We start from the raw sequence: 25241 nt of genomic DNA, 5'->3' as shown, positions 1-25241 counted from the left end.
TTTGCACAATTTACAGTAAAGTTTATTATCAAACATATCAAATAGTCCACTTATAGTATTTATTAGCAGCAATATGACACTCCTGTTGAAACTTCATAAAGGATAACTGCAAAAGCATAAGTTCTGATCATAAATAAAAGAGTTGAGCAGCATTGGATAGTTATGAGCTTAGTAGGAACGGATGGCGGGAGGGATAGCAGCACAGTCCTCTGCATCAAGCGAGTTATCAATAACCGGTCTGTATTTCAGAGTTACCTATAACAGAAGCACAAAAAGGAGAGATGGGTTAGTGATAGCAAATTAACATTGGCAAACACAGACTCTGCTATTATTGTGTTGTTAAGAATTAAAGAATGTTACAATTAATCCTGTCATTTATATTTAGAAAAATAAAATTAGGAAAATCTGTAGTTAAACACAATCATTAGGCATTGGACTTGATTTTGTGAGCGTACTTACCTTTCCCGTCTTAGGATCCACAGTGGACATGGTATGTTTCCTCCAGTGCTCTTCAATGGGCTTCCTCACCTGTCCCGCCAGAGGCTTGGCATAGTCAAGCTCATCCATACGGTCCTGCAATGGTACATAGGAATCTTTCATAATGAAACATCAGTCTACAGACTGGTCCAACTACTACTGGAGAGAGCTCCTATAGTTTATGGTGGATGTTTGTGTGATGACAAAAGCAGTGTGTGTTCATATGCATTACTTTCAGCTCCAAAAAAAACATGTCCACATCGAGGCCCCTACCATGAAGCAAAATGGAACCGTATGCATACGAGCAATATCGCTTTGCCAGACAACAAATTGTCATTGCAGGCCAGGCTAGTATATGAGTGGTTTCTGTCTCTTCAGTTCTTACCTTGAAGTCCTCTCTGGAGTGGGCTCCCCTGCTCTCCTGGCGCTGCTCGGCAGAGTTGATGGTCTGCACAGCGTTCAGCATGAGGTTCTGCAGCTCCAGGGTCTCCACCAGGTCAGTGTTCCACACAATACCTAAGGGGAGAAGAAAGAGGGAACTTTAACACTGCTTCAGAACATAATCACTGCTGCAATCCAGCCCAACAATGGGACAAAAGACCTTCTGCCCTTGCGAGATGGGGCAATTGAAAGACAATTCATATCACATCAGCAGAGGGAATGAGATGCTGACCTCTGTCGAAGGTCTTGATGTCGTCCAGGGTCTGGTAGACGGCATCCATCTTGTCACATCCCTCCTTCAGGACCTTGCCGGTACGGAACACAGCGGCGTGGTTCTGCATGGTCTGACGACAGAGAGAGGAACAAAGGTTAAGCAAAGAAGTGATGGTACTGTACAAGTATTTAACGCTCATTACCAGTAGATTTGATGACCATCCAAGGTAAATTCCTAATATGGATGTGCTGCATATCAGTTCCATTCCCCCCTAAAAATTGTTTTTAATCCATACCTTCTGCATGTTCAGTCTGATCTCGGAGGTCCTCATGCTGCCGTTAGCAAACCTCAACTTGTCCAGGTTGGCCACAGACTCCTCTCCTGCGTTGGGCTTCAGGGGGGAGAGCTTCTCTCCTGCAGAAACACCACATTGCCAGGATTGTCTAACTATTTTTCCAAGGGAGCCTTGGCCTGGCCATTACATTAAGAAGTTGTGGGACAATGCATTAATGCATGTGCTTTTGTCTTGACATACAGGTAAGGGTTAAAGAAGAAAATTGGTACCGGGATTGCAGATGTCAGCGATTGTGTGGGCGCAGGCACGTCCAAACACCACCAGATCCAGCAGGGAGTTGGCTCCCAGCCGGTTGGCACCATGGACACTGGCACAGGCAGCCTCACCACAGGCAAACAGCCCTGGCACCACCTTGTCACCCTCCTCGGGCGTGTAGGTGATGACCTGTGGAGAATAGGACAGTAAATCATAAAATGATCTGCGGTACAGCAGACATATTACATCACAGCTGACAATACATAAATGATATGATAAGATCGTTTGATTACATTAAACCTAAGAGAGGTCCAGTTTAAAGACTCACTACATCTGTCTCATTAGATTTGCTTAAATATATTAGGGTTATTTCATAGGACTTTTAATAAGAAAATACGCAAATGTATTACATTTCTTGTCAACGGATGCTGCTAGTTACCTGTCCCTTGTAGTTGGTGGGGATTCCTCCCATGTTGTAGTGGACGGTGGGCAGGACAGGGATGGGCTCTTTGGTGACATCCACGCCAGCGAAGATCATGGCGGTCTCAGAGATGCCTGGCAGGCGGGTGGCCAGCTGCTGTGGAGGGAGATGGTGCAGCTGCAGGTACGCATGGTCCTTCTCTGGGCCACATCCCCTAGGAACACACAGATAAAAGTCTGTTAGCATGACAGTTGTCTTTCACACCTGAAACTCATAGCAAGGTGGAAACATCTCGATTGGAATTTGTGGGTAGATTCCATGTGAATTCCATTTCCTGTCATTCAGCAGGTAGCCTAGCGGTTAAGAGTAAGAGTGTTGGACCAGTAACCAAAAGGTTGCTGGTTCGAATCATTGAGCAGACTAGGTGACAAATCTGTCGATGTGCCCTTGAGTAAGGCACTAAACCCTAATTGCTCCTGTAAGACGCTCTGGATAAGAGCATCTGTTAAATGACTAAAATTTAACATTCTTGAGGTCGATTTTAGTTTACAGAAGCATGAATAGATGGATTCTAGATTGACCATCTATTTGACACATTGTTTTAAAAATTTGCATGCCCATATTAAATCAATGATCTGACATTGATAGAGCATGTGTAACAGTGTAGGTTCCGTCCCTCTCTTCGCCCCAACCCGGGCTCGAACCAGGGACCCTTGCACAGATCAACAACTGACACCCACGAAGCATCGTTACCCATCGCGCCACAAAAGCCGCAGCCTTTGCAACGCAAGGGGAACAACCAGTTCAGGTCTCAGCGCGAGTGATGTCACTGATTGAAACGCTATTAGCGCGCACCACCCCTAACTAACTAGCCATTTCGCATCGGTTACACATGCAGTCACATCAGTTATCCAGCATCAGCACAATACTTCTATGGGTGCTCAGGGAAGGCAGAGCCTTGGTGATCTTACCTGCCCTCTCGGATCTCGATGGTAATGGAACGGGACACGACGTCTCTGGAGGCCAGGTCCTTGGCGTTGGGGGCGTATCGTTCCATGAAGCGCTCGCCCTCACTGTTGATGAGGATTCCTCCCTCACCACGGCACCCCTCTGTGATCAGACAGCCGGCTCCATAGATACCTAGAGGGATTACATTACGTCATATGTTATATGAAACCAGCACTGAGGGCACCGATGGACTTCACTTAACTCCCCATTATATTTATAGTATGAGTATGTATCCACAGTATGTAAACAGACATGTCTGCCAGCCCTCTGACTTCTATGACCATGTGATTTAACCTGTTGGGGCTAGGGGGCAGTATTTTCACGGCCGGATAAAAAAACGTACCCGATTTAAACTGGTTACTACTCTTGCCCAGAAATGAGAATATGCATATAATTAGTAGATTTGGATAGAAAACACTAAAGTTTCTAAAACTGTTTGAATGGTGTCTGTGAGTATAACAGAACTCATATGGCAGGCCAAAACCTGAGAAGATTCCATACAGGAAGTGCCCTGTCTGACAATTTGTTGTCCTTCTGTTGCAGCTCTATTGAAAATACAGCATCTGTGCTGTAACGTGACTCTTTCTAAGGCTTCCATTGGCTCTCTAAAGCCGCCAGGAAGTGGAATGGGGTGTCTGCTGTCTCTGGGCAAAGTACAGCAGCAGAGTTTGTAAGTGGTCAGCCTGGGGACAGTGAGACTGAGATGCGCGTTCATGAGACTTCAATTTTTTCTTTCAGCCTTTGAATGAATACAACGTTACCCGGTTGGAATATTATCGCTATTTTACGAGAAAAATAGCATAAAAATTGATCTTAAACAGCGTTTGACATGCTTCTAAGTACGGTAATGGAATATTTTGATTTTTGTCACGAAATGCGCTCACGCGTTACCCTTCGGATAGTGACCTGAACGCACGAACAAAACGGAGGTATTTGGATATAACTATGGATTATTTGGAACCAAAACAACATGTTGTTGTTGAAGTAGAAGTCCTGGGAATGCATTCTGACAAAGAACAGCAAAGGTAATCAAATTTTTCTAATAGTAATTCTGAGTTTAGTGAGCCCCAAACTTGGTGGGTGTCAAATTAGCTAGCCTGTGATGGCCGAGCTATGTACTCAGAATATTGCAAAATGTGCTTTCGCCAAAAAGCTATTTTAAAATCTGACATAGCGTTTGCATAAAGGAGTTCTGTATCTATAATTCTTAAAATAATTGTTATGCATTTTGTCAACGTTTATCATGAGTAATTTAGTAAATTCACCGGAAGTTTGCGGTGGGTATGCTAGTTCTGAACATCACATGCTAATGTAAAAAGCTGGTTTTTGATATATGAACTTGATTGAACAAAACATGCATGTATTGTATAGCATAATATCCTAGGAGTGTCATCTGATGAAGATCAAAGGTTAGTGCTGCATTTAGCTGTGGTTTTGGTTTTTGTGACATATATGCTTGCTTTGAAAATGGCTGTGTGATTATTTTTTGCAGGGTACTCTCCTGACATAATCTAATGTTTTGCTTTCGCTGTAAAGCCTTTTTGAAATTGGACAATGTGGTTAGATTAACGAGAGTCTTGTCTTTAAAATGGTGTAAAATAGTCATATGTTTGAGAAATTGAAGTTATAGCATTTGATGTATTTGTATTTCGCGCCACGCGATTCCACTGGCTGTTGACTAGGGTGGGACTAGCCCAGAGAGGTTAATTGTCACCAACGATACTAGCCATTGTCACCAACGATGTCATGAAACACACATGATAATTAGCAGTTACCTTCAGACTAAGGACAGAAACACTTTCAAGAATACACTTCTAATGGATAGGCCTATTCTGAATGTTTATCAACTCTTCTCAAATAAATGTTTATTTAATGTTCTTAAGTTCACTCCCTAGAAGACAGGCCTCTATTGCCAATCTGACACTGACCTGTGGGGTGGAACTGGACAAATTCCAGGTCTTGGCAGGGCAGGCCTGCACGGGTCACCATGGCATTACCGTCTCCTGTGCTGGTGTGTGCTGACGTGCAGCTGAAGTAGGTACGGCCGTAACCACTGCAGATTGAGCAGAGTGGCAGGAGTAAGACTCGGCAAAATATGAGAACTTTGCATCGTCATCAAGGAGGCACCTTCTGCTCAGGGTGAGGATGTTAAAAAGTTAACATTACAACTGGTATAAGTGGTAAGACAAAGCTCCCAGATTACTTGGAACAAGCCTTCTAACTGTAAACGTATTCACTACAGAAACATCTACTACAGAGCCAGATACATACCCGGTGGCAATGACTGTGTTCTTGGACCTGAAGCGGTGGATGGATCCGTCCTCCATACACAGAGCAATCACTCCTTTACACTCTCCTTCCTCCATCAGCAGATCCAGGGCAAAGTACTCCACAAAGTAGCTGGTGTCATACCTCAGAGACTAAATAGGTGAGAAGCATAGAAGAGTGATAGATGAGTGAATCCAGCAAAAACAGGACAGAATGAGATTCTAAAAGCAGAGTTTGTCAGTAAAATAGGATTCAGAGGAACAGCAGAGAAAGGGTATGGAGATTTAGCACGACTGCAAGTGGTGGATTATGGAATTTTGAGTCAAGACATTGTGACATACCCGTCCATAGAGTGTGTGCAGAAGGGAGTGGCCGGTTCTGTCAGCTACGCAGCAGCACCGGTGGGCCTGGCCTCCCTTGCCAAACTTCAGACTCTGGCCACCAAAAGCCCTCTGGTAGATCTTGCCATCCTCGGTACGGCTGAAGGGCATGCCAAAGTTCTCTAGCTGGGTACATAAAGACCTGTTAAATCACTGGCACACCAGCTTTCAGTTATTTTCACAACAGGAAGCTAGAAATAGTAAGTTAGCCAAGAAATAATACATTCATGTTTTCATTTTATCAGCGCTTGTTTTGACGTTGTGCCAATCCTTTCTGATTGGGGGGGGGGTGTTCAACTTAATCCCAAAATAATTATAGGCTACATAATTACACTAACACGCTTGCACTTTAGCCAATTATTTAATTACACAGAATGTATTAAATCAAACTGTTTGAGTCTACGTAAAGGCACCTACACAACATTGCAGAGAAGATTAAGGGCATTGAAAGGGCACTTTCACTCGTTTTGGTACATCAGAAGGGCTGATAGAGGACACAGCATTAATTTATTAATATGCCAAGTCGGAGGGGCCGTTGAATTCTGCTGCAGCGCTTTTAAAGCTGCAATATGTAGGGCACCCCAACCAAATTCACATAGAAATGTGAGTTATAGATCTGTCACTAATTGAAAGCAAGCGTAAGAAGCAGTAGATCTGTTCTATGTATGCTATTTCTAAGTCTATGCTTCCCATTCTTACCTTTCGTTTTTGCATCTTTTATATCCGGTTCTCTATACCAGTGTAACAGTGTAGGTTCCGTCCCTCTCTTCGCCCCAACCTGGGCTCGAACCAGGGACCCTTGCACACATCAACAACTGACACCCACGAAGCATCATTACCCATCGCGCCACAAAATCCGCGGCCCTCGCAATGCAAGGGGAAACCCTACTTCAAGTCTCAGAGCGAGTGACGTCACTGATTGAAATGCTATTAGCGCGCACCACCGCTAACTAACTAGCCATTTCACATCGGTTACACTCACCCCCCTTTTGACCACCTCCTTTTCCGCAGCAACACCATCAATGTAACAGTGTAGGTTCCGTCCCTCTCTACGCCCCAACCTGGGCTCGAACCAGGGACCCTTGCACACATCAACAACTGACACCCACGAAGCATCGTTACCCATCGCGCCACAAAAGCCGCGGCCCTTGCAACGCAAGGGGAAACCCTACTTCAAGTCTCAGAGCGAGTGACGTCACTGATTGAAACGCTATTAGCGCGCACCACCGCTAACTAACTAGCCATTTCACATCGGTTACACCAGCTTCGAACAGCTGAAAATACAATATTTTTGGTTATTGAAAAGATATTTCCCAGCGGTTTAGATGGTACAATGATTTTTCCCAAACTGAAAGGCCAACTATTTGAATTTTTGCAACCAGGAAACGGCGGAGCAATTTCTGCATATTGCAACTTTAAGCATGAGACTTTTGCTTACACCACCACTAGCATGTATTTTTACATTACATTTGCGTCATTTAGCAGACGGTCTTGTCCAGAGTGACTTAAAGGAGCAATTAGGGTAAAGTACCTTACTCAAGGACACATACACTTTTCCACCTAGTTGGCTCAGGGACTCAAACCAGCAAACTTTTGGTTACTGGCCCAACGCTCTTAACCACTAGGCTACCTGCTACCCCACGCTTGCCACATTCCCCTACTGACCCCTTCTACCAACTCCCCTTTCAAGAGGCTGGTTACCTTTCCAAACATTCGTTTTTCACAAAGAACCATCAGAGGCATGGTTTCATTTAAGTTAGTGAATATCCTGCTTTACCATTTTGTTTTCTTTGACATATCTAAAAAGCTGTGTGTGTGTTTCACCTCCACAACGGCATGTGGGGCCTGCTCTGTCATGTAGTGGATGGCATCCTGGTCTCCCAGCCAATCAGATCCCTTCACTGTGTCGTAGAAATGCCACCTCCAATCATCTCCCTCCATGTTTCCAAGGGCAGCGTTGATCCCACCCTAAATGCAAAAACAACTGTTCAGGACTTGAACTATGGCCTTTTTTTGTAGATATTGCACGGAGGTAGGCCTAATACAAGTGTAAAACATTATGTTGGCTAATAAAGCCACTGCAGTGGGATATGGTTAATTCACTGTGAATTTAAAAAATGGCATTGCTGCCTTCTGTGTATAATGCAAACAGAGTTGATGAGACTTATTATGCAACACATGACTTTAAAAACTTCTTAGGGATAGGCGTCCTGCCAACGGGACAGTTGTAAATCATGCAGCGCCTTGTCTCGATCGCACATTTTAGAGAAACAACAAATGTCGGTACATATAAGTGTCTTATATCGGCTGAAAGCTTAAATTCTTGTTAATATAACTGCATTGTCCAATTTACAGTAGCTATTACTGCGGAAAAAATGCCATGCTATTGTTTGAGGAAAGCTCCTAACAACAAAACCATTTTTCACCGCGATAGGTTTTATAAATTCACCTCTGAAGGTGAAATGTGTTATTACATTCTGAAATCTTGCTCTGATTTATCATCCAAAGGGTCTCAGAGATAACATGAAGTGTCGTTTTGTTAGATCAAAATACTTTTTCATATCCTAAAAAGGTCCATATAGCATGCACGATCAATTTTGTATTTCCACTCGTTCAATTTGCAAAGAAAATAATCTGAAAATCTAAACGTTGTTTCAACCAGTCAAATCACGTTCGTATTTATTCCTCAGAGATCATAGAACATAACTAGACTTCACTATATCATTAGGGGTGTAGTTTATCCTATAGGACACCAAATTGGGTCAGAGAGCGACGCCTTCATGGCACACCGATGATGCGGGCGGTCTTCACTTGATCAACTGTAACTTTGTCAAATAAGCACCAATCGGGGTCAAACAAAGCTAGCTAGATAGCCAATGAGCTGGGCTTTACAGGAGTATCGGGAAACCCCGTATGTCGCAAAATGTAGCTTTTGGACAAAAATGATAAGAATATGGAGAGTTATGAAGTTATGAAAACGTTGAACTTAAAATACGGCTACTAATACTGGAAAAGCTAAATCAAAGTCCAAGTATACAGATTTGACAATATTCTTGCAGAAAAATGTAAATATCTCCTTCACGAATTGCCCAAATGTACCTGGGTGACTTCACACTAAATGTCATGTAGTTTGCTCATACTTCAAGTAATCCGTCTGAAGCTTTGCACATACAGTGAGGGAAAAAGGTATTTGATCCCCTGCTGATTTTGTACGTTTGCCCACTGACAAAGAAATGATGTCTATAATTTTAATGGTCGGTTTATTTGAACAGTGAGAGACAGAATAACAACAACAAAAATCCAGAAAAATGCATGTCAAAAATGTTATAAATTGATTTGCATTTTAATGAGGGAAATAAGTATTTGACCCCCTCTCAATCAGAAAGATTCCTGGCTCCCAGGTGTCTTTTATACAGGTAACGAGCTGAGATTAGGAGCACACTCTTAAAGGGAGTGCTCCTAACCGCAGCTTGTTACCTGTCCACAGAAGCAATCAATCAATCAGATTCCAAACTCTCCACCATGGCCAAGACCAAAGAACTCTCCAAGGATGTCAGGGACAAGATTGTAGACCTACACAAGGCTGGAATGGGCTACAAGACCATCGCCAAGCAGCTTGGTGAGAAGGTGACAACAGCTGGTGCGATTATTCGCAAATGGAAGAAACACAAAAGAACTCTCAATATCCCTCGGCCTGGGGCTCCATGCAAGATCTCACCTCGTGAAGTTGCAATGATCATGAGAACAGTGAGGAATCAGCCCAGAACTACACGGGAGGATCTCGTCAATGATCTCAAGGCAGCTGGGACCATAGTCACCAAGAAAACAATTGGTAACACACTACGCCGTGAAGGACTGAAATCCTGCAGCGCCCGCAAGGTCCCCCTGCTCAAGAAAGCACATATACAAGTTTGCCAATGAACATCTGAATGATTCAGAGGACAACTGGGTGAAAGTGTTGAGGTCAGATGAGACCAAAATTGAGCTCTTTGGCATCAACTCAACTCGCCGTGTTTGGAGGAGGAGGAATGCTGCCTATGACCCCAAGAACATCATCCCCACCGTCAAACATGGAGGTGGAAACATTATGCTTTAGGGGTGTTTTTCTGCTAAGGGGACAGGACAACTTCACCGCATCAAAGGGATGATGGACGGGGCAATGTACCGTCAAATCATGGCTGAGACCCTCCTTCCCTCAGCCAGGGCATTGAAAATGGGTCGTGGATGGGTATTCCAGCATGACAACGACCCAAAACACACGGCCAAGGCAACAAAGGAGTGGCTCAAGAAGAAGCACATTAAGGTCCTGGAGTGGCCTAGCCAGTCTCCAGACCATAATCCCATAGAAAATCTGTGGAGGGAGCTGAAGGTTTGAGTTGCCAAACATCAGCCTCGAAACCTTAATGACTTGGAGAAGATCTGCAAAGAGGAGTGGGACAAAATCCCTCCTGTGATGTGTGCAAACCTGCTGGCCAACTACAAGAAACATCTGACCCCTGATTGCCAACAAGGGTTTTGCCACCAAGTACTAAGTCATGTTTTGCAGAGGGGTCAAATACTTATTTCCCTCATTAAAATGCAAATCATTTTATAACATTTTTGACATGCGTTTTTCTGGATTTTTTTGTTGTTATTCTGTCTCTCACTGTTCAAATAGACCTACCATTAAAATTATAGACTGATCATTTCTTTGTCAGTGGGCAAACGTACATAATCAGCAGGGGATCAAATACTTTTTCCCCTCACTGTACACTGCTGCCATCTTGTGGACACCATCGGAATTACAGAATTACAGAGTGATGGCTAGATGTGGGACCTTTCTGTTGCATTTCAAAGATTGTGGTAGGAAAAAAATAAGTGGTTTTCTTTGTATTTTCTTCCACCAGATCTATTGTGTTATATTCTCCTACATTCACAAACTTCAAAGTGTTTCCTTTCAAATGGTAACAAGAATATGCATATCCTTGTTTCAGGGCCTGAACTACAGGCAGTTAGTTTTGGATATGTCATTTTAGGCAAACATTTTTAAAACGGGGGCTCTCTCTAAGATGTTTTAAGGGGACAATGTGTGATATTTCCTGCTGTTACATGGTCATTTCCCATTGAATCTTGTAGAACATATATAACTTGATATACCTGTGCAGCCACCGTGTGCGACCTGGTGGGGAACAGCTTTGTGACACAAGCTGTGTTGAAGCCAGCCTCAGACAGGCCAAAAGCAGCACGTAGTCCTGCCCCACCGGCACCCACAACCACGGCATCAAACTCATGGTCTACCACGGGGTACTGTGTGGAGATCTGCAGGGACCAGCAAAAACACAAGCACAAAACATTAACATTTCAGTATTTTCTCTAGCTAGAGTTGTATAATACAAATTGTTTCTACAAGCACCGAGACAAATTAAATCTAAAAGACAATATATTTTGTGCAAACATATTGAATCCATTCATACAGTCATGTCAAAGATGAACATGGAGTATGCAGACTTACGCCATCTGACACTTTAGCCTTGTTCTTCCCGTAGATGGAGAAGTGGAGCTTCCTGGAGCTCTGGGATACTGCCAGAAGCTAAATGGAGAAAGAATATAGAACATAGGCCTTTAATCAATAGCCATGCATAGCCTATGATAAAGTACTCAATTGCAAGAACGGGACTTATCCACAAAATGTCAAGTCAATTTATGCCTTGTCTATGGGCCTCTAACGTTAGTGTAGTTTGCTGAATGTTTTTAAAATGCAGTGACAACACAGCCAGCTGATGGTTACATAATTAATTAAGGTGAGACTGCTGCAGCAACATGGAGCCTAACATGGAACCCAAACCGGCTGCGCGCGTGCGCCATCGTGCATACATTTCTTTTATCCTTCTACACCAAACGCGATCACGACACGCAGGTTAAAATATCAAAACAAACTGAACCAAATACATTAATTTGGGGAGAGGTCGAAAAGCATTAAACATTTATGGCAATTTAGCTAGCTAGCTTGCACTTGCTAGCTAGTTTGTCCTATTTAGCTAGCTTGCTGTTGCTAGCTAATTTGTCCTGGGATATAAACATTAGGTTGTTATTTTAAATGCCAATCACCATATAAGTTAAAAGATGAAAAAGCCTGGAAGGAGGAGAGGACTGGAAACGATTCGGTTGACCATTTTGTGTGGATTAATTGTCAGAGTACAGGACCTTGTGCATTTCAGGTAAAATAATTCAATGTTTATATCCCAGGACAAACTGGCTAGCTACAGCAAGCTAGCTAAATAGGACAAATTTGCTAGCAAGTGCAAGCTAGCTAGCTAAATTGCCATACATGTTTAATGCTTTTTGACCTGTCCCCAAATTAATGTAATTGGTTCAGAGTTTGCTTTGATATTTTAACCTGCGTGTCGTGATCGCGTTTGGTGTGGGGGGACAAAATAAATGTACGTACAATGGCGCACGCGCACAGACGGTTTGAGTTCCATGTAACTGTGAAAAAAATAATAATTCACAACATGCATAAGTGCTTAGCAGCATCCCAAACAATATTTCTGATACGAGAGATACATGTGTGGGTGTATAAAGTGTTACTTATTTACATATTTTGCGACAAAGATTGATTTAAAATCATTACTAGGTAAATGCTCTCTAGGAACATATTCTCCCCTGTCCTCCAATCTAAACAAATAACTTCCCTGCTTATTACTTCAGCATACATCCTGAAAACACACAAACAGCAGCCCGCATATCAGGGCGTTCCTGCATGTGGGCATTTCAGCATCTGCAGGAACCCATCTTTATACTTTTATTGGTACATTTTTAAGCTACGACTCCGGGGTGCGCCAGTACAGTCGATGGCGGTAATGCACCATAACGTTGGATGCCAACCGCCAATAAACCCCACAGAAGGCAGGACGAAAACGGAAGCTAGCTACAGCTACCGGTAGTGTCTTTCGCCCCTGCCTGTCGAGTACTGTTATCCCGCAGTTCTGTTAACGATGGCGAGGGAAGGTGTTTGGCAGGCGGGACCGAAAGACACTGTGTGCTAGCTTATGTAGCAAGTCATAAGGAGGACTCCGGTACACAGCAGTCGGAGGCGACACCGTGTGCTAGCTAGCACAGTGTCGCCCCCGCCTCCCGTGTACCGGATTAGCTAGCGGTAGGCCCCCGCCTGACGGTACAATTTTCTACGGTACACAGCAGGTGGGAGCGACACCGTGTGCTAGCTAACTAGCAAGCTAGCACACAGTGTCACTCCAGCATACCGCCGTACTACAAGGAGGCGGGGGCAACCGGTAGACAGTGTCCCTTGCCCCTGCCTTTCAGGAACTGTTTTCCCACAGTTCTGTTAACGATGGAGAGGGTCTAGTTAGCCAGCAAAGAGGACTCCGGTACACACCTGGCGGGGGCGAAAAACCTCAGATAAGTATTATTTCCTTTTTGACCCACAGCCAAAGGCGTCACATAAGCATGACGATGTTTTTTGGGGTTTTTTTTATTTCACCTTTATTTAACCAGGTTTGTCTAGTTGAGAACAAGTTCTCATTTGCAACTGCGACCTGGCCAAGATAGAGCATAGCAATTCGACACATACAACCACAGAGTTACACATGGAATAAACAAAACATACAGTCAATAATACAGTAGAACAAAAGAAAACAAAAAGTCTATATACAGTGAGTACAAATGAGGTAACTTAAGCCAATAAATAGGCCATGGTGGCGAAGTAATTACAATATAGCAATTAAACACTGGAATGGTAGATGTGCAAAAGATGAATGTGCAAGTGGAGATACTGGGGTGCAAAGGAGCAAGATAAATAAATACAGTATGGGGATGAGGTAGGTAGATAGATAGATGGGCTGTTTACAGATGGGCTATGTACAGGTGCAGTGATCTGCTCTGACAGCTGATGCTTAAAGCTAGTGAGGGAGATATGAGTCTCCAGCTTCAAAGATTTTTGCAGATCGCTCCAGTCATTGGCAGCAGAGAACTGGAAGGAAAGACGACCAAAGGAGGAATTGGCTTTGGGGGTGACCAGTGAGATATACCTGCTGGAGCGCGTGCTACGAGTGGGTGCTGCTATGGTGACCAGTGAGCTGAGATAAGGTGGGGCTTTACCTAGCAGAGACTTGTAGATAACCTGTAGCCAGTGGGTTTGGCGACGAGTATGAAGCGAGGGCCAACCAACGAGAGCGTACATGTCGCAATGGTGGGTAGTGTATGGGGCTTTGGTGACAAAACGGATGGCACTGTGACAGACTGCATCCAGTTTGTTGAGTAGAGTGTTGGAGGCTATTTTATAAATGACATCACTGAAGTCGAGGATCGGTAGGATGATCAGTTTTACGATGGTATGTTTGGCAGCATGAGTGAAGGAGGCTTTGTTGCGATATAGGAAGCCGATTCTAGATTTAATTTTGGATTGGAGATGCTTAATGTGAGTCTGGAAGGAGAGTTTACAGTCTAACCAGACACCCAGGTATTTGTAGTTGTCCACGTATTCTAAGTCAGAGCCGTCCAGAGTAGTGATGCTGGACGGGCGAGCAGTAATCGATTGAATAGTATGCATTAAGTTTTACTTGCGTTTAAGAGCAGTTGGAGGCCACGGAAGGAGAGTTGTATGGCATTGAAGCTCGTCTGGAGGTTAGTTAACACAGTGTCCAAAGACGGGCCAGAAGTATACAGAATGGTGTCGTCTGCGTAGAGGTGGATCAGAGAATCACCAGCAGCAAGAGCGACATCAGTGATGTATACAGAGAAGAGAGTGGGCCCGAGAATTGAACCCTGTGGCACACCCATAGAGACTGCCAGAGGTCCGGACAACAGGCCCTCCGATTTGACACACTGAACTCTATCAGAGAAGTAGTTGGTGAACCAGGCGAGGCAATCATTTGAGAAACCAAGGCTGTTGAGTCTGCCAATATGAATGTGGTGATTGACAGAGTCGAAAGCCTTGGCCAGGTCAATGAATAGGTCTGCACAGTAATGTCTCTTATCGATGGCGGTTACGATGTCGTTTAGGACCTTGAGCGTGGCTGAGGTGCACCCATGACCAGCTCTGAAACCAGATTGCATAGCGGAGAAGGTACGGTGGGATTCGAAATGGTCGGTAATCTGTTTGTTAACTTGGCTTTCGAAGACCTTAGAAAGACAGGGTAGGATAGATATAGGTCTGTAGCAGTTTGGGTCTAGAGTGTCACCCCCTTTGAAGATGGGGTTGACCAGGGCAGCTTTCCAATCTTTGGGAATCTCAGACGATACGAAAGAGAGGTTGAACAGGCTAGTAATAGGGGTTGCAACAATTTCGGCAGATCATTTTAGAGGGTCCAGATTGTCTAGCCCGGCTGATTTGTATGGGTCCAGATTTTACAGCTCTTTCAGAACATCAGCTATCTGGATTTGGGTGAAGGACAAATGGTGGGGGCATTGGCGGGTTGCTGTGGAGGGTGCCGGGCAGTTGACCGGGGTAGGGGTAGCCAGGTGGAAAGCATGGCCAGCCGTAGAGAAATGCTTATTGAAATTCTCAATTATAGTGGATTTATCGGTGGTAACAGTGTTTCCTAGCCTCAGAGCAGTGGGCAGCTGGGAGGAGGTGCTCTTATTCTCCATGGACTTTAGTGTCCCACAACCTTTTTGAGTTAGTACTACAGGATGCAAATTTCTGTTAGAAAAGCTAAGGTAGATTTTTCAAACTGCCTGTGTACATTTGTTCCTAACTTCCCTGAAAAATTGCATATCACGGGGGCTAGTCAATGCTAATGCAGAACGCCACAGGATGTTTTTGTGCTGGTCAAAGGCGGTCTGGAGTGAAACAAGGACTATATCTATTCCTAGTTCTGAATTTTTTTGAGTGGGGCATGCTTATTTAAGATGGTGAGGAAGGCACTTTTAAAGAATAGCCAGGCATCATCTACTGACGGGATGAGGTCAATATCCTTCCAGGATACCCCGGCCAGGTCGATTAGAAAGGCCTGCTCGCAGAAGTGTTTTAGGGAGCGTTTGACAGTGATGAGGGGTGGTCGTTTGGTCGCAGACCCATTACGGATACAGGCAATGAGGCAGTGATCGCTGAGATTTTGATTGAAAACAGCAGAGGTGTATTTGGAGGGCGAGTTCGTTAGGATGACATCTATGAGCGTGCCCATGTTTACGGATTTGGGGTTGTACCTGGTAGGGTCATTGATAATTTGTGTGAGATTGAGGGCATTAAGCTTAGATTGTAGGATGGCCGGGGTGTTAAGCATGTCCCAATTTAGGTCACCTAGTAGCACGAGCTCAGAAGATGGAAGGGGGGCAATCAATTCACATATGGTATCCAGGGCACAGCTGGGGGCAGAGGGAGGTCTATAGCAAGCGGCAACAGTGAGAGACTTGTTTCTGGAAAGGTGAATTTTTAGAAGTAGAAGCTTTAATTGTTTGGGTACAGACTTGAATAGTAATACAGAACTCTGCAGGCTTTGCAGTATATTGCACCACCGCCCCCTTTGGCAGTTCTATCTTGGCGGAAAATGTTATAGTTAGCGATGGAGATTTCAGGGTTTTGTGGTTTTCCTAAGCCAGGATTCAGACACGGCTTAGACATCCGGGTTGGCAGAGTGTGCTAAAGCAGTGAGTAAAACAAACTTAGTGAGTAGGCTTCTAATGTTAACATGCATGAAACCAAGGCGTTCATGCAGGAACCAATGGGGTGCTCGGGGGGGGAACGCCCCAAATTCCGGGCTGCAGTTTCACACTATTACAATTAAGAACTGGCCAACTCTAGCTAGCTAACATTAGCTAGCAAAGTTACCAATTTGCCATAGTTTAAACATCCCCTCTTGAAACACAGCACGCATTCAAAAGAAAGGTAGCCGATAGACATTATTTGTCATCAAACATAAATCAATGACTGACAGACAACACAAACAAACTCATCACAGATTCAGCCAACACTGGGCATTAGCCTACTGCTTGGTCAGCCACATCGTTAACAGCTTCTTAGCTAACTTGTTTTGATTGACCTTCAACGCACTGATGTTAATGGCTACTGCAAGGTTTAATTCACTCGTCATACACGAGCAATACAAATTACATTTATTAAGCTATTCGTCAGAATCGCCATGGATATTTATGAAAACTATTGAAGCTGTGACAAATTAAACTAGCGCCCAGAATTGCATAGCAAATTATACTTAGGAAACTAGCTACGAAACTCCGTCAATGGTGAGACATCATTGACCAGCTGATGTTACAAAACAAGGTGGGTTAAAGTTAAATTTTCTGCGAATACGAACACATTCATGAGTCCAAAAGATAAAGTAGTTCATAGTGATATTCTATAGCAACAGTTTATCTCCAAATACTTACCGCCTTAGCTGACAGGATGTTTTTGGTGAGAACACGGGAGGTAGTACACACCAAGGCCATGATGGGTGCTCGCTTCGTCTGGGGAAATCAACGTCACCAAACTGCTCTGACACGTGCCGGAGCATACCATCTCAAAATGAAAATAAATAGTCCTCATTTCTATATTTATTAAATCATCAAGTAACTTTCTATATTACTGTTTTGATATTTCACAACTCATAATTCGGTTTACATCATTATATTGATTGATTGAAATTAACTCAAATGTAACTCCCCTCTGCAAAGTCTAGTTGGGAAATTACGCTATGTTTAACCCGGAAGAGAGACGAATGCAGTTCGATTGAAGAGACTTTATCATTCTTGAACAGAAGGTATCTGCAATATTACTTAAGGCATGCTTTCCTTTTGGTAGCTAACACTTTCTGCAGGTTATGTATCAGGTCCTATTAACTAAGTTCGTTTGAACGGAACTGAATTCAGAATGCATCGATCCAAGATCAGTAAATAAAGCTAGTTAGCTAACGTACTAGCTCTGATTCAAGCTTATAAAAAAAACTCCAGTTTGACAGTCAACCATCGAGCCATTTCTGTCAACTTGTAGTTCATGTAGATAGTAAATAGGAACAGTAGAAACGCACCCGTCAGAATCATGACGAATATGGTCATTTGTAATACCCCATATTTAAATGCCTTTGCGTCAATATTTTTTATTTTCACCAGTGCAGTTTACCCCAGATTGTGAGCAGTTCATGCACATTATTAATATGCAGAGATGTCACTCATTCAATTTATGCTACCTCTGCAGGCCAGATGAACAACCTGAATGACCCCCAGGAATGGAACATCAGGCCAGAGCAGAGAGGGGGTGGTGGTGGCAGCGATGGGAACAAGTGGAACTATGCCCTACTGGTGCCCATGATCGGCCTCGCTGCCTTCCGTAAGTACTGCATTACACAAGTTGCCTGCTCAAGACTTCAGAAGCACAGAGCAGGTTGCCTGTTATGACTAGACATAATAACAATCTTACTGACTGCATTACTGGGCAATCAGAGGGCCACTGTGCTCAGTTTACATACATCAATTTTAGGCCAATGAAAATGTACTGTACTGTTGATGTCTTACCATATGCATTAACTCTCAATGCACATCCTGAAATCCAAGATTGGCATGTCTGATGACAAACTTTCATTTGGTAAGATAAGGTCTAAGTAAGTGGCAACATTGTGCATCCACAACTTGTAAGGCACAGGTAGATAGCAAGCTAAATGCAAACATCTTTCAGGGTGGATATGGTCCAGAGAGTCACAGAGGGAAGTGTTGGAGGTGAAAGAAAAGTATGACAAGAGCATGCAGGTCATCTGCGATAACATGGAGCTGAAGTACAAGGACACGCTGAGAGAGAACCGACGGGAGACGGTCCACCTGGAGCTGGAACTGGAGAAGGAGAAGAACCGCGTGCAGGGCTACCGCCAGGCCATAGCCTCCCAGAGCCAGCAGCTGATGGAGGAACGCAGGAGGCTTAGCCAGGAGCGGGAGGCCCTGACTAGGGAGAAGAGCCGGCTGCTGCAGGCTGGCGGAGCTGGGGCCCTCCTCCACACGGCTCTGGAGAGGGAGAGTGAGAGCGAGTGGCACCGGGGAGCCATAGCCGCTCTGAGGGAGGTGGAGGAGGGTCTGGTGGAGAGGCAGGGGGCTTTCTGCAGCATCCTGGTGCCCCGGGAGAAGAGGCTGGAAATGGAGAAGGACTTGCTGGTCAGAGCTGGCAGAGAACGGGCTCTCGCCCAGCTGGATATGGAGGCCGGCCTCAAGGACATATTTAAAAATGACCGCCACTGTGCACAGTACCTGAACACGGACAAGCGCAAGAACGGTAGTCTGATGTGGATCTACCTCAGATACTGGCAGCTGCAGGTCACACTACAGAAACACAGGAGAGCAGAGGCCACATTGTTGGAAACACAGTCTAGCAATCTATGATGTCACTGGGATTATGACCCAAAGTGATATTTATTCATGTGTAATATGTCCTATGAGGAAGGACAAGCATTTGAAATGAGTACAGAAAATTATTGTTGATAATCTAAAAATGTGTATCTGAAAGACAAAGTAAAAACTGTAAACAATATGGTTAACCCTGTAAAGCACTTATTGAGCCTAAAATGTTATTTGCATGACCAATATCCTATTCATAGAATCCTATAGTGTTTTATTTTTTATTAAACTAAATGTTTCCATCATACAGTACATCTCATCTCAAACCTGTGTTTGTGAGGTATGTAAATAAAGTACCACACTGGCACTGTGTATATCAGTTGTCATGACGCTAGCCCTTTCAATGAATTGGCTAGCAGAGATGTGAACAACCCCCTACTGTGAGGGTCACATTAGAACAAAGGAACTCTCCCGCCAAATACTCCTAATTAAACATTGTTCCTAATTTAGAGAAAGTGGAAACAGTTGGTGGAGAAGCCAACTATGACCCGGTCTGTTTTGTTTCATGTTTGTGACCTCATGAAAGACAATACAGGCACGTTACCCTAACTCTGTTTATACAGGTTCCTCAGTTATGAGGCTTGCATCTGAATGTTGGATAAAATGTTTGACGAAGTATAAGAATACTTTTGAAAAGATAACAATGTGATTTAGTCTTCTAAAATTAAAAGTGTTTGTTTTATGGTAACGTGTGCCCAGTCAGTGGCCCCGCCCAAGTAAATAGAAATAATGAACCAACCCCTTTTCCACTCTTGAATAAAAGCCCCGGTGACGAAAAGTCACCTGTTTTAAAAAGGGTTAATTCTAATTTCAACTCTACAGGCCAGAAAACCTGAGAGCTTGTGCCACACGTGAAATGGTGTGAACTATTGATCACTCAAGAAGAAGTGAGTCCAAGATTACAGCCTAACAGACTGCAGCTGGAAAGGTAGCAAATCTAGTAAGAACATTGACCTAAGCAGAAAATCACATCTCACTCTTAAAACAACCCGGAAGAATCTACAAAGGACAATGGCGACCTCGACTGGGCAAACCAGAGCCTCACACCACCAGCTCAACTATCGAAGCCAGCTTCACGTAAATACAATGCATTACCTTTCTCCGAACGAGCGATCATTAGTGGCATATGTATTTATGCGAGAATAGCTTCCCATGTCTGATAGACCCATTCCTTTGTCTTCCTTCCTTCCTTCCACCCCCCCCACTCTGAATCTATCGTGTTATAACCAAACGGCTTTTGTTTAGTCCATTGGATGGTATTTACTGTATAATGTATTGTATATTCTGTAATTGTTTAATTAGTTAGTCAATAAATAATTGAGCCAATTTGTGTATGGATGATTCATAGAAAAGGCTGGGTTCGTGCAGATAACCAAGAATTTTACGACGTTCAGATGAGACTGATATTAGGTAAAGAATAATTAATGACTGACTGCTATTGATATAAAAGATCTAGGGATCTTTAAGAGTGGATTCGGGAGATAGCCGATCTATATAAACTAACTCTTCCGAGGTGCTCCAGATTATTAACGAGTTAAATGTTGCATGGTTTAAATCAATCACGTAATCAATCAAACAAAATAGCTCGTCATCAAAGAAGTCAGAGACACGACACAGTGTATGGATTGAACAGTTGCTGGGGAGCGACGTTGAGGAGCATACAAACTGTTTGAACATGTTTCATTACAGGTTTTTATATCGCTTTGATCCTATTTTCACACGTTTGTGATGAATTTTCAAAACTCTTAGTACAAAACTCCAAACTGGTAACACTTAACACAGCCAGTCTTACATTCAAAAGCTTTCATTGAGCATTAATTTTGTTTGTAAGACATCTTTCACCACAGAACAATTGATCTGTGAAATATGAGTTTAATCACAAACACAAAATAATGATATTCTCAATTTAGTTATTTTAACAACCAGTTACTCCAATAGCAACAAAAATGTAAGATACATGTTTCAAAATTGCCTTTGAATATAGTATGCTACAGTACTGTAAATTGTAGTACATTACACTGATTTCACATTAGGCAATAAACTTGCACAACCCATTCAAATTGACTGAACATTACATTTCTATCCCATGTGTGATCATTGAAGACATCTTTCACAATGTAATCAAATGAAAATAAATGAAAGAAACCATGTTTAGCAGGCACTAGTTTGCATCAAGCCTGTCTGGAGCATTTGGACATGGGTTCTCACAAAAAATTGCAGTAAATATCCTCATTGTTCATTCACCTGGGGAAAACCCTTCTGGCATGGCGAATCCACACCTGACATACAATGAGGGTCAGTGGAGGCTGCTGAGGGGAGGACGGCTCATAATAATGGATGGAACGAAGTCATGTGTTTGTCATGTGTTTGCTGTATTTGATACCATTCCACCAATTAGCTTTCATCTGGATTCACGTAAGATCCCTTATTGATGTCACAAGGATTTTTAAGCCTTGACATCAAATTTTATTTTGTCATGTGCAGAATACAACAGGTATGAAATGCTTACCGTGAAATGCTTACTTACAAGCCCTTTAAATCAACAATGCAGTTAAGAAAAATATTTACTAAATAGACTAAAGTAAAAAAATATGAGCAACAATACAATAACGAGGTTATATATAGGGGTACCGATACCGAGTCGATGTGCGGGGGTACAGGTTAGTCGAGGTAACCCAGGTAATATGTACATGTAGGTAGGGGTAAAGTAATTATGCATGGATAATAGATCATAAACAGCAAGTAGCAGCAGCGTGAAAAAAAAGTGGTGGGGGGGGGGGGGGGGGTCAATGCAAATAGTCCGGGTAGCCATTTGATTAGCTGTTCAGCAGTCTTATGGCTTGGGGGTAGAAGCTATTAAGAAGCCTTTTGGATCTAGACTTGGCGCTCCGGTACCGCTTGCCCTGTGGTAGCAGAGAGAACAATCTATGACTAGGGTGGCTGGAGTCTTTGGCAATATTTAGGGCCTTCCTCTGACACCACCTGGTATAGAGGTGCTGAATGGCAAAGAAGCTTGGCCCCAGGGATGTACTGAGCCGTACGCACTACCCTCTGTTGCGCTTTGCAGTCGGAGGCTGAGCAGTTGCCATACCAGGCGGTGATGCAACCAGTCAGGATGCTCTCAATGAACTTTAAGGATCTGAGGACCCATGCCAAATCTCCTGAGGGGGAAAAGGTGTTGTCGTGCTCTTTTCACGACTGTCTTGGTGTGTTTGGACCATGATAGTTTATTGATGTGGACACCAAGGAACTTGAAGCTCTCAACCTGCTCCAGTATAGCCCTGTCGATGAGAATGGGGGGGGGCTCGGCCCTCCTTTTGCTGTAGTCCACGATCATCTCCTTTGTCTTGATCACATTGAGGGAGAGGTGGTTGTCCTGGCACCACACTTCCAGGTCTCTGACCTCCTCCCTATTGGCTGTCTCATCGTTGTCGGTGATCAGGCCTACCACCGTTGTGTCTTCGGCAAACTTGATGGTGTTGGAGTCGTGCATGGCCGCGCAGTCATGGGTAAACAGGGAGTACAGGAGGGGACTAAGCACTTACCCCTGAGGGGCCCCCGTGTTGAGGATCAGCGTGGCAGATGTGTTGTTGCCTACCCTTACCACCTGGGGGAGCGGCCCGTCAGGAAGTCCAGGATCCAGTTGCAGAGGGAGGTGTTTAGACCCAGGGTCCTTAGCTTAGTGATGAGCTTTGAGGGCACTATGGTGTTGAACACTGAGCTGTAGTCAATGAACAGCATTCTCATGTAGGTGTTCCTTTTGTCTAGGTGGGAAAGGGCAGTGTTGAGTGCAATAGAGATTGCATCATCTGTGGATCTGTTGGGGCGTTATGCAAATTGGAGTGGGTCTAGGGTTTCTGGGATGATGGTGTTGATGTGAGCCATGACCAGCCTTTTAAAGTACTTCATGGCTACAGACGTGAGTGCTAAGGGTCGGTAGTCATTTAGGCAGGTTACCTTAGTGTTCTTGGCCACAGGGACTATGGTGGTCTGCTTGAAACATGTTAGTATTACAGACTTCGCCTGGGACAGGTTGAAAATGTCAGTGAAGACACTTGCCAGTTGGTCAGCGCATGCTTGGAGTACACGTCCTGGTAATCCGTCTGGCCTTGTGAATGTTGACCTGTTTAAAAGGTCTTTCTCACATCGGCTATGGCGAGCGTGATCACAGTCATCCAGAACAGCTGGTGCTCTCATACAGGCTTCAGTATGCACGCTTCGAGGCAAGCAACAGAGGTTATTGAGCTGGTAGGCTTGTGTCACTGGGCAGCTAGCGGCTGGGCTTCCCTTTGTAGTCCGTAATAGTTTGCAAGTCCTGCCACATCCGACAAGCGTCAGAGCCGGTGTAGTAGGATTCAATCTTAGTCCTGTATTTACTCTTTGCCTGTTTGAATGGATTGTGTACGTGTGCCATTCACATACACAAATGAATGGGCAAGACAAAATATTTAAGTGCCTTTGAACGGGGTATGGTAGTAGGTGCCAGCCAGGCACACCAGTTTGTGTCAATAACTGCAATGTTGCTGGGTTTTTCACACTCAACAGTTTCCCGTGTGTATCAAGAATGGTCCACCACCCAAAGGACATCCAGCCAACTTTACAAAACTGTGGGAAGCATTGGAGTCAACATGGGCCAGAATCCCTGTGGAACACTTGACACCTTGTAGAGTCCATTCCCCGACGAATGGAGGCTGTTCTGAGGGAAAAAGGGTGTGCCACTCAATATTAGGAAGGTGTTCCTAATGTTTTGTACACTGTGTAGGTCTGGATTGAAATCATTGCATGTGTCTTCCATGTCCTGAAAGAGGGTGGTACGCTCATGGGGATGGCAATCATACATCTTCCACCTGTATCGTAATCGTGTATTGTATTTTACAGTATTGTACTTATTGATTGTATTGGTCCAGTACGTGGCTCAGTTCATAAAGAGCATGGCACTAGCAACACCAGAGTTGTGAGTTCAATTCCCACTGGGGTCACATACCAAAATGTGTGGACTGTTGTCACTTTGGATAAAAATGTCTGCTACGTAAGTGGCATACAGTGCATTCAGAAAGTATTCAGACCCCTTGACTTTTTTTTAACGTTACAGCCCTATTCTAAAATAGATTCAAATCGTTTTTTTCCCCCCTCATCAGTCTACACACAGTACCCCATAATGACAAAGCAAAAACAGCACACAGCCAAGATAACGCAGGAGTGGCTTCGGGACAAGTCATGTTTCGTAGGACGCATGGCTCTCAACCTTCGCCTCTCCCGTACGGGAGTTGCAGCGATGGGACAAGACTGTAACTACCAATTGGATATCACGAAATTGGGGAGGAAAAGGAGGAAAAAGTATCCCCTAAAAATATTTAAACAAAATTCAGCAAAAAAATTTAAACCAAAACAAAATCTTGTTTCTCATGGTCTGCCAGTCCTTTAGGAGCCTTTTGGCAAACTCCAAGTGGGCTGCCATGTGCCTTTTACTGAGGAGTGGCTTCTGTCTGGCCACTAACATAAAGGCCTGGTTGGTGGAGTGCTGCAGAGATGGTTGTCCTTCTGGAAGGTTCTCCCATCGCCACAGAGGAGCTGGAGCTCTGTCAGAGTGACCATCAGGTTCTTGGTCACCTCCCTGACCAAGGCCCTTCTCCCCCGAGTGCTCAGTTTGGTCGGGCAGGCCAGCTCTAGGAAGAGTCTTGGTGGTTCCAAACTTCTTCCATTTAAGAATGATGGAGGCCACTGTGTTCTTGGGGACACAATCCGGTCTCTGAGGATTGTGTCCAAGAACACAATCCTGTCTCTGAGCTCTACGAACAATTCCTTTGACCTCATGGCTTGGTTTTTCCTTTGACATGTACTGTCAACTGTGGGACTTTATATACACAGGTGTGTGCCTTTCCAAATCATGTCTAATCAATTGGATATTCCACAAGTGGACTCCGAGCTGTAGAAACATCAAGGATGATCAATGGAAACAGCATGCACCTGAGCTCAATGTCGAGTCTCATAGCAATGGATCTGAATACTTAGTTGAAGTCGGAAGTTTCCAAACACCTTAGCCAAATACATTTAAACTCAGTTTTTCACAATTCTTGACATTTAATCCTGGTAAAAAGTCTTAGGTCATTTAATATCACCACTTTATTTAAAGAATGTGAAATGTCAGAATAATAGTAGAGAGAATGA

At 43.9% G+C, this 25241-nt stretch overlaps 2 protein-coding genes across 2 annotated transcripts; one reads left to right on the top strand and one right to left on the bottom strand.

Moving 5' to 3' along the window:
• LOC106570380 (succinate dehydrogenase [ubiquinone] flavoprotein subunit, mitochondrial) lies at positions 1-17237 on the bottom strand. Its single transcript, XM_014142643.2, has 15 exons — positions 17085-17237; positions 11251-11328; positions 10896-11057; positions 7584-7727; positions 5721-5885; positions 5383-5531; positions 5040-5164; positions 3075-3243; positions 2122-2317; positions 1697-1871; positions 1428-1546; positions 1151-1262; positions 863-993; positions 460-573; positions 1-255 (listed from the first exon to the last, which is right to left on the bottom strand). The coding sequence occupies exons 1-15, from the start codon at positions 17142-17144 to the stop codon at positions 169-171; spliced, it is 1986 nt and encodes a 661-aa protein (XP_013998118.1). The 5' UTR covers positions 17145-17237; the 3' UTR covers positions 1-168.
• On the top strand, positions 17227-20399 carry ccdc127b (coiled-coil domain containing 127b). The gene is made up of 3 exons (XM_014142644.2): positions 17227-17455; positions 17890-18021; positions 18367-20399. Exons 2-3 carry the CDS (start codon positions 17895-17897, stop codon positions 19056-19058), a joined length of 819 nt encoding a protein of 272 aa, XP_013998119.1. The 5' UTR covers positions 17227-17455; positions 17890-17894; the 3' UTR covers positions 19059-20399.
• The last annotated feature ends 4842 nt before the right edge of the window (positions 20400-25241 follow it).

This window comes from Salmo salar, chromosome ssa14, assembly GCF_905237065.1.
Source record: "Salmo salar chromosome ssa14, Ssal_v3.1, whole genome shotgun sequence".
Taxonomy (NCBI): domain Eukaryota; kingdom Metazoa; phylum Chordata; class Actinopteri; order Salmoniformes; family Salmonidae; genus Salmo; species Salmo salar.
Note: the sequence above shows the minus strand (reverse complement) of the source record. Positions and strands in the feature narration are given on the sequence as shown.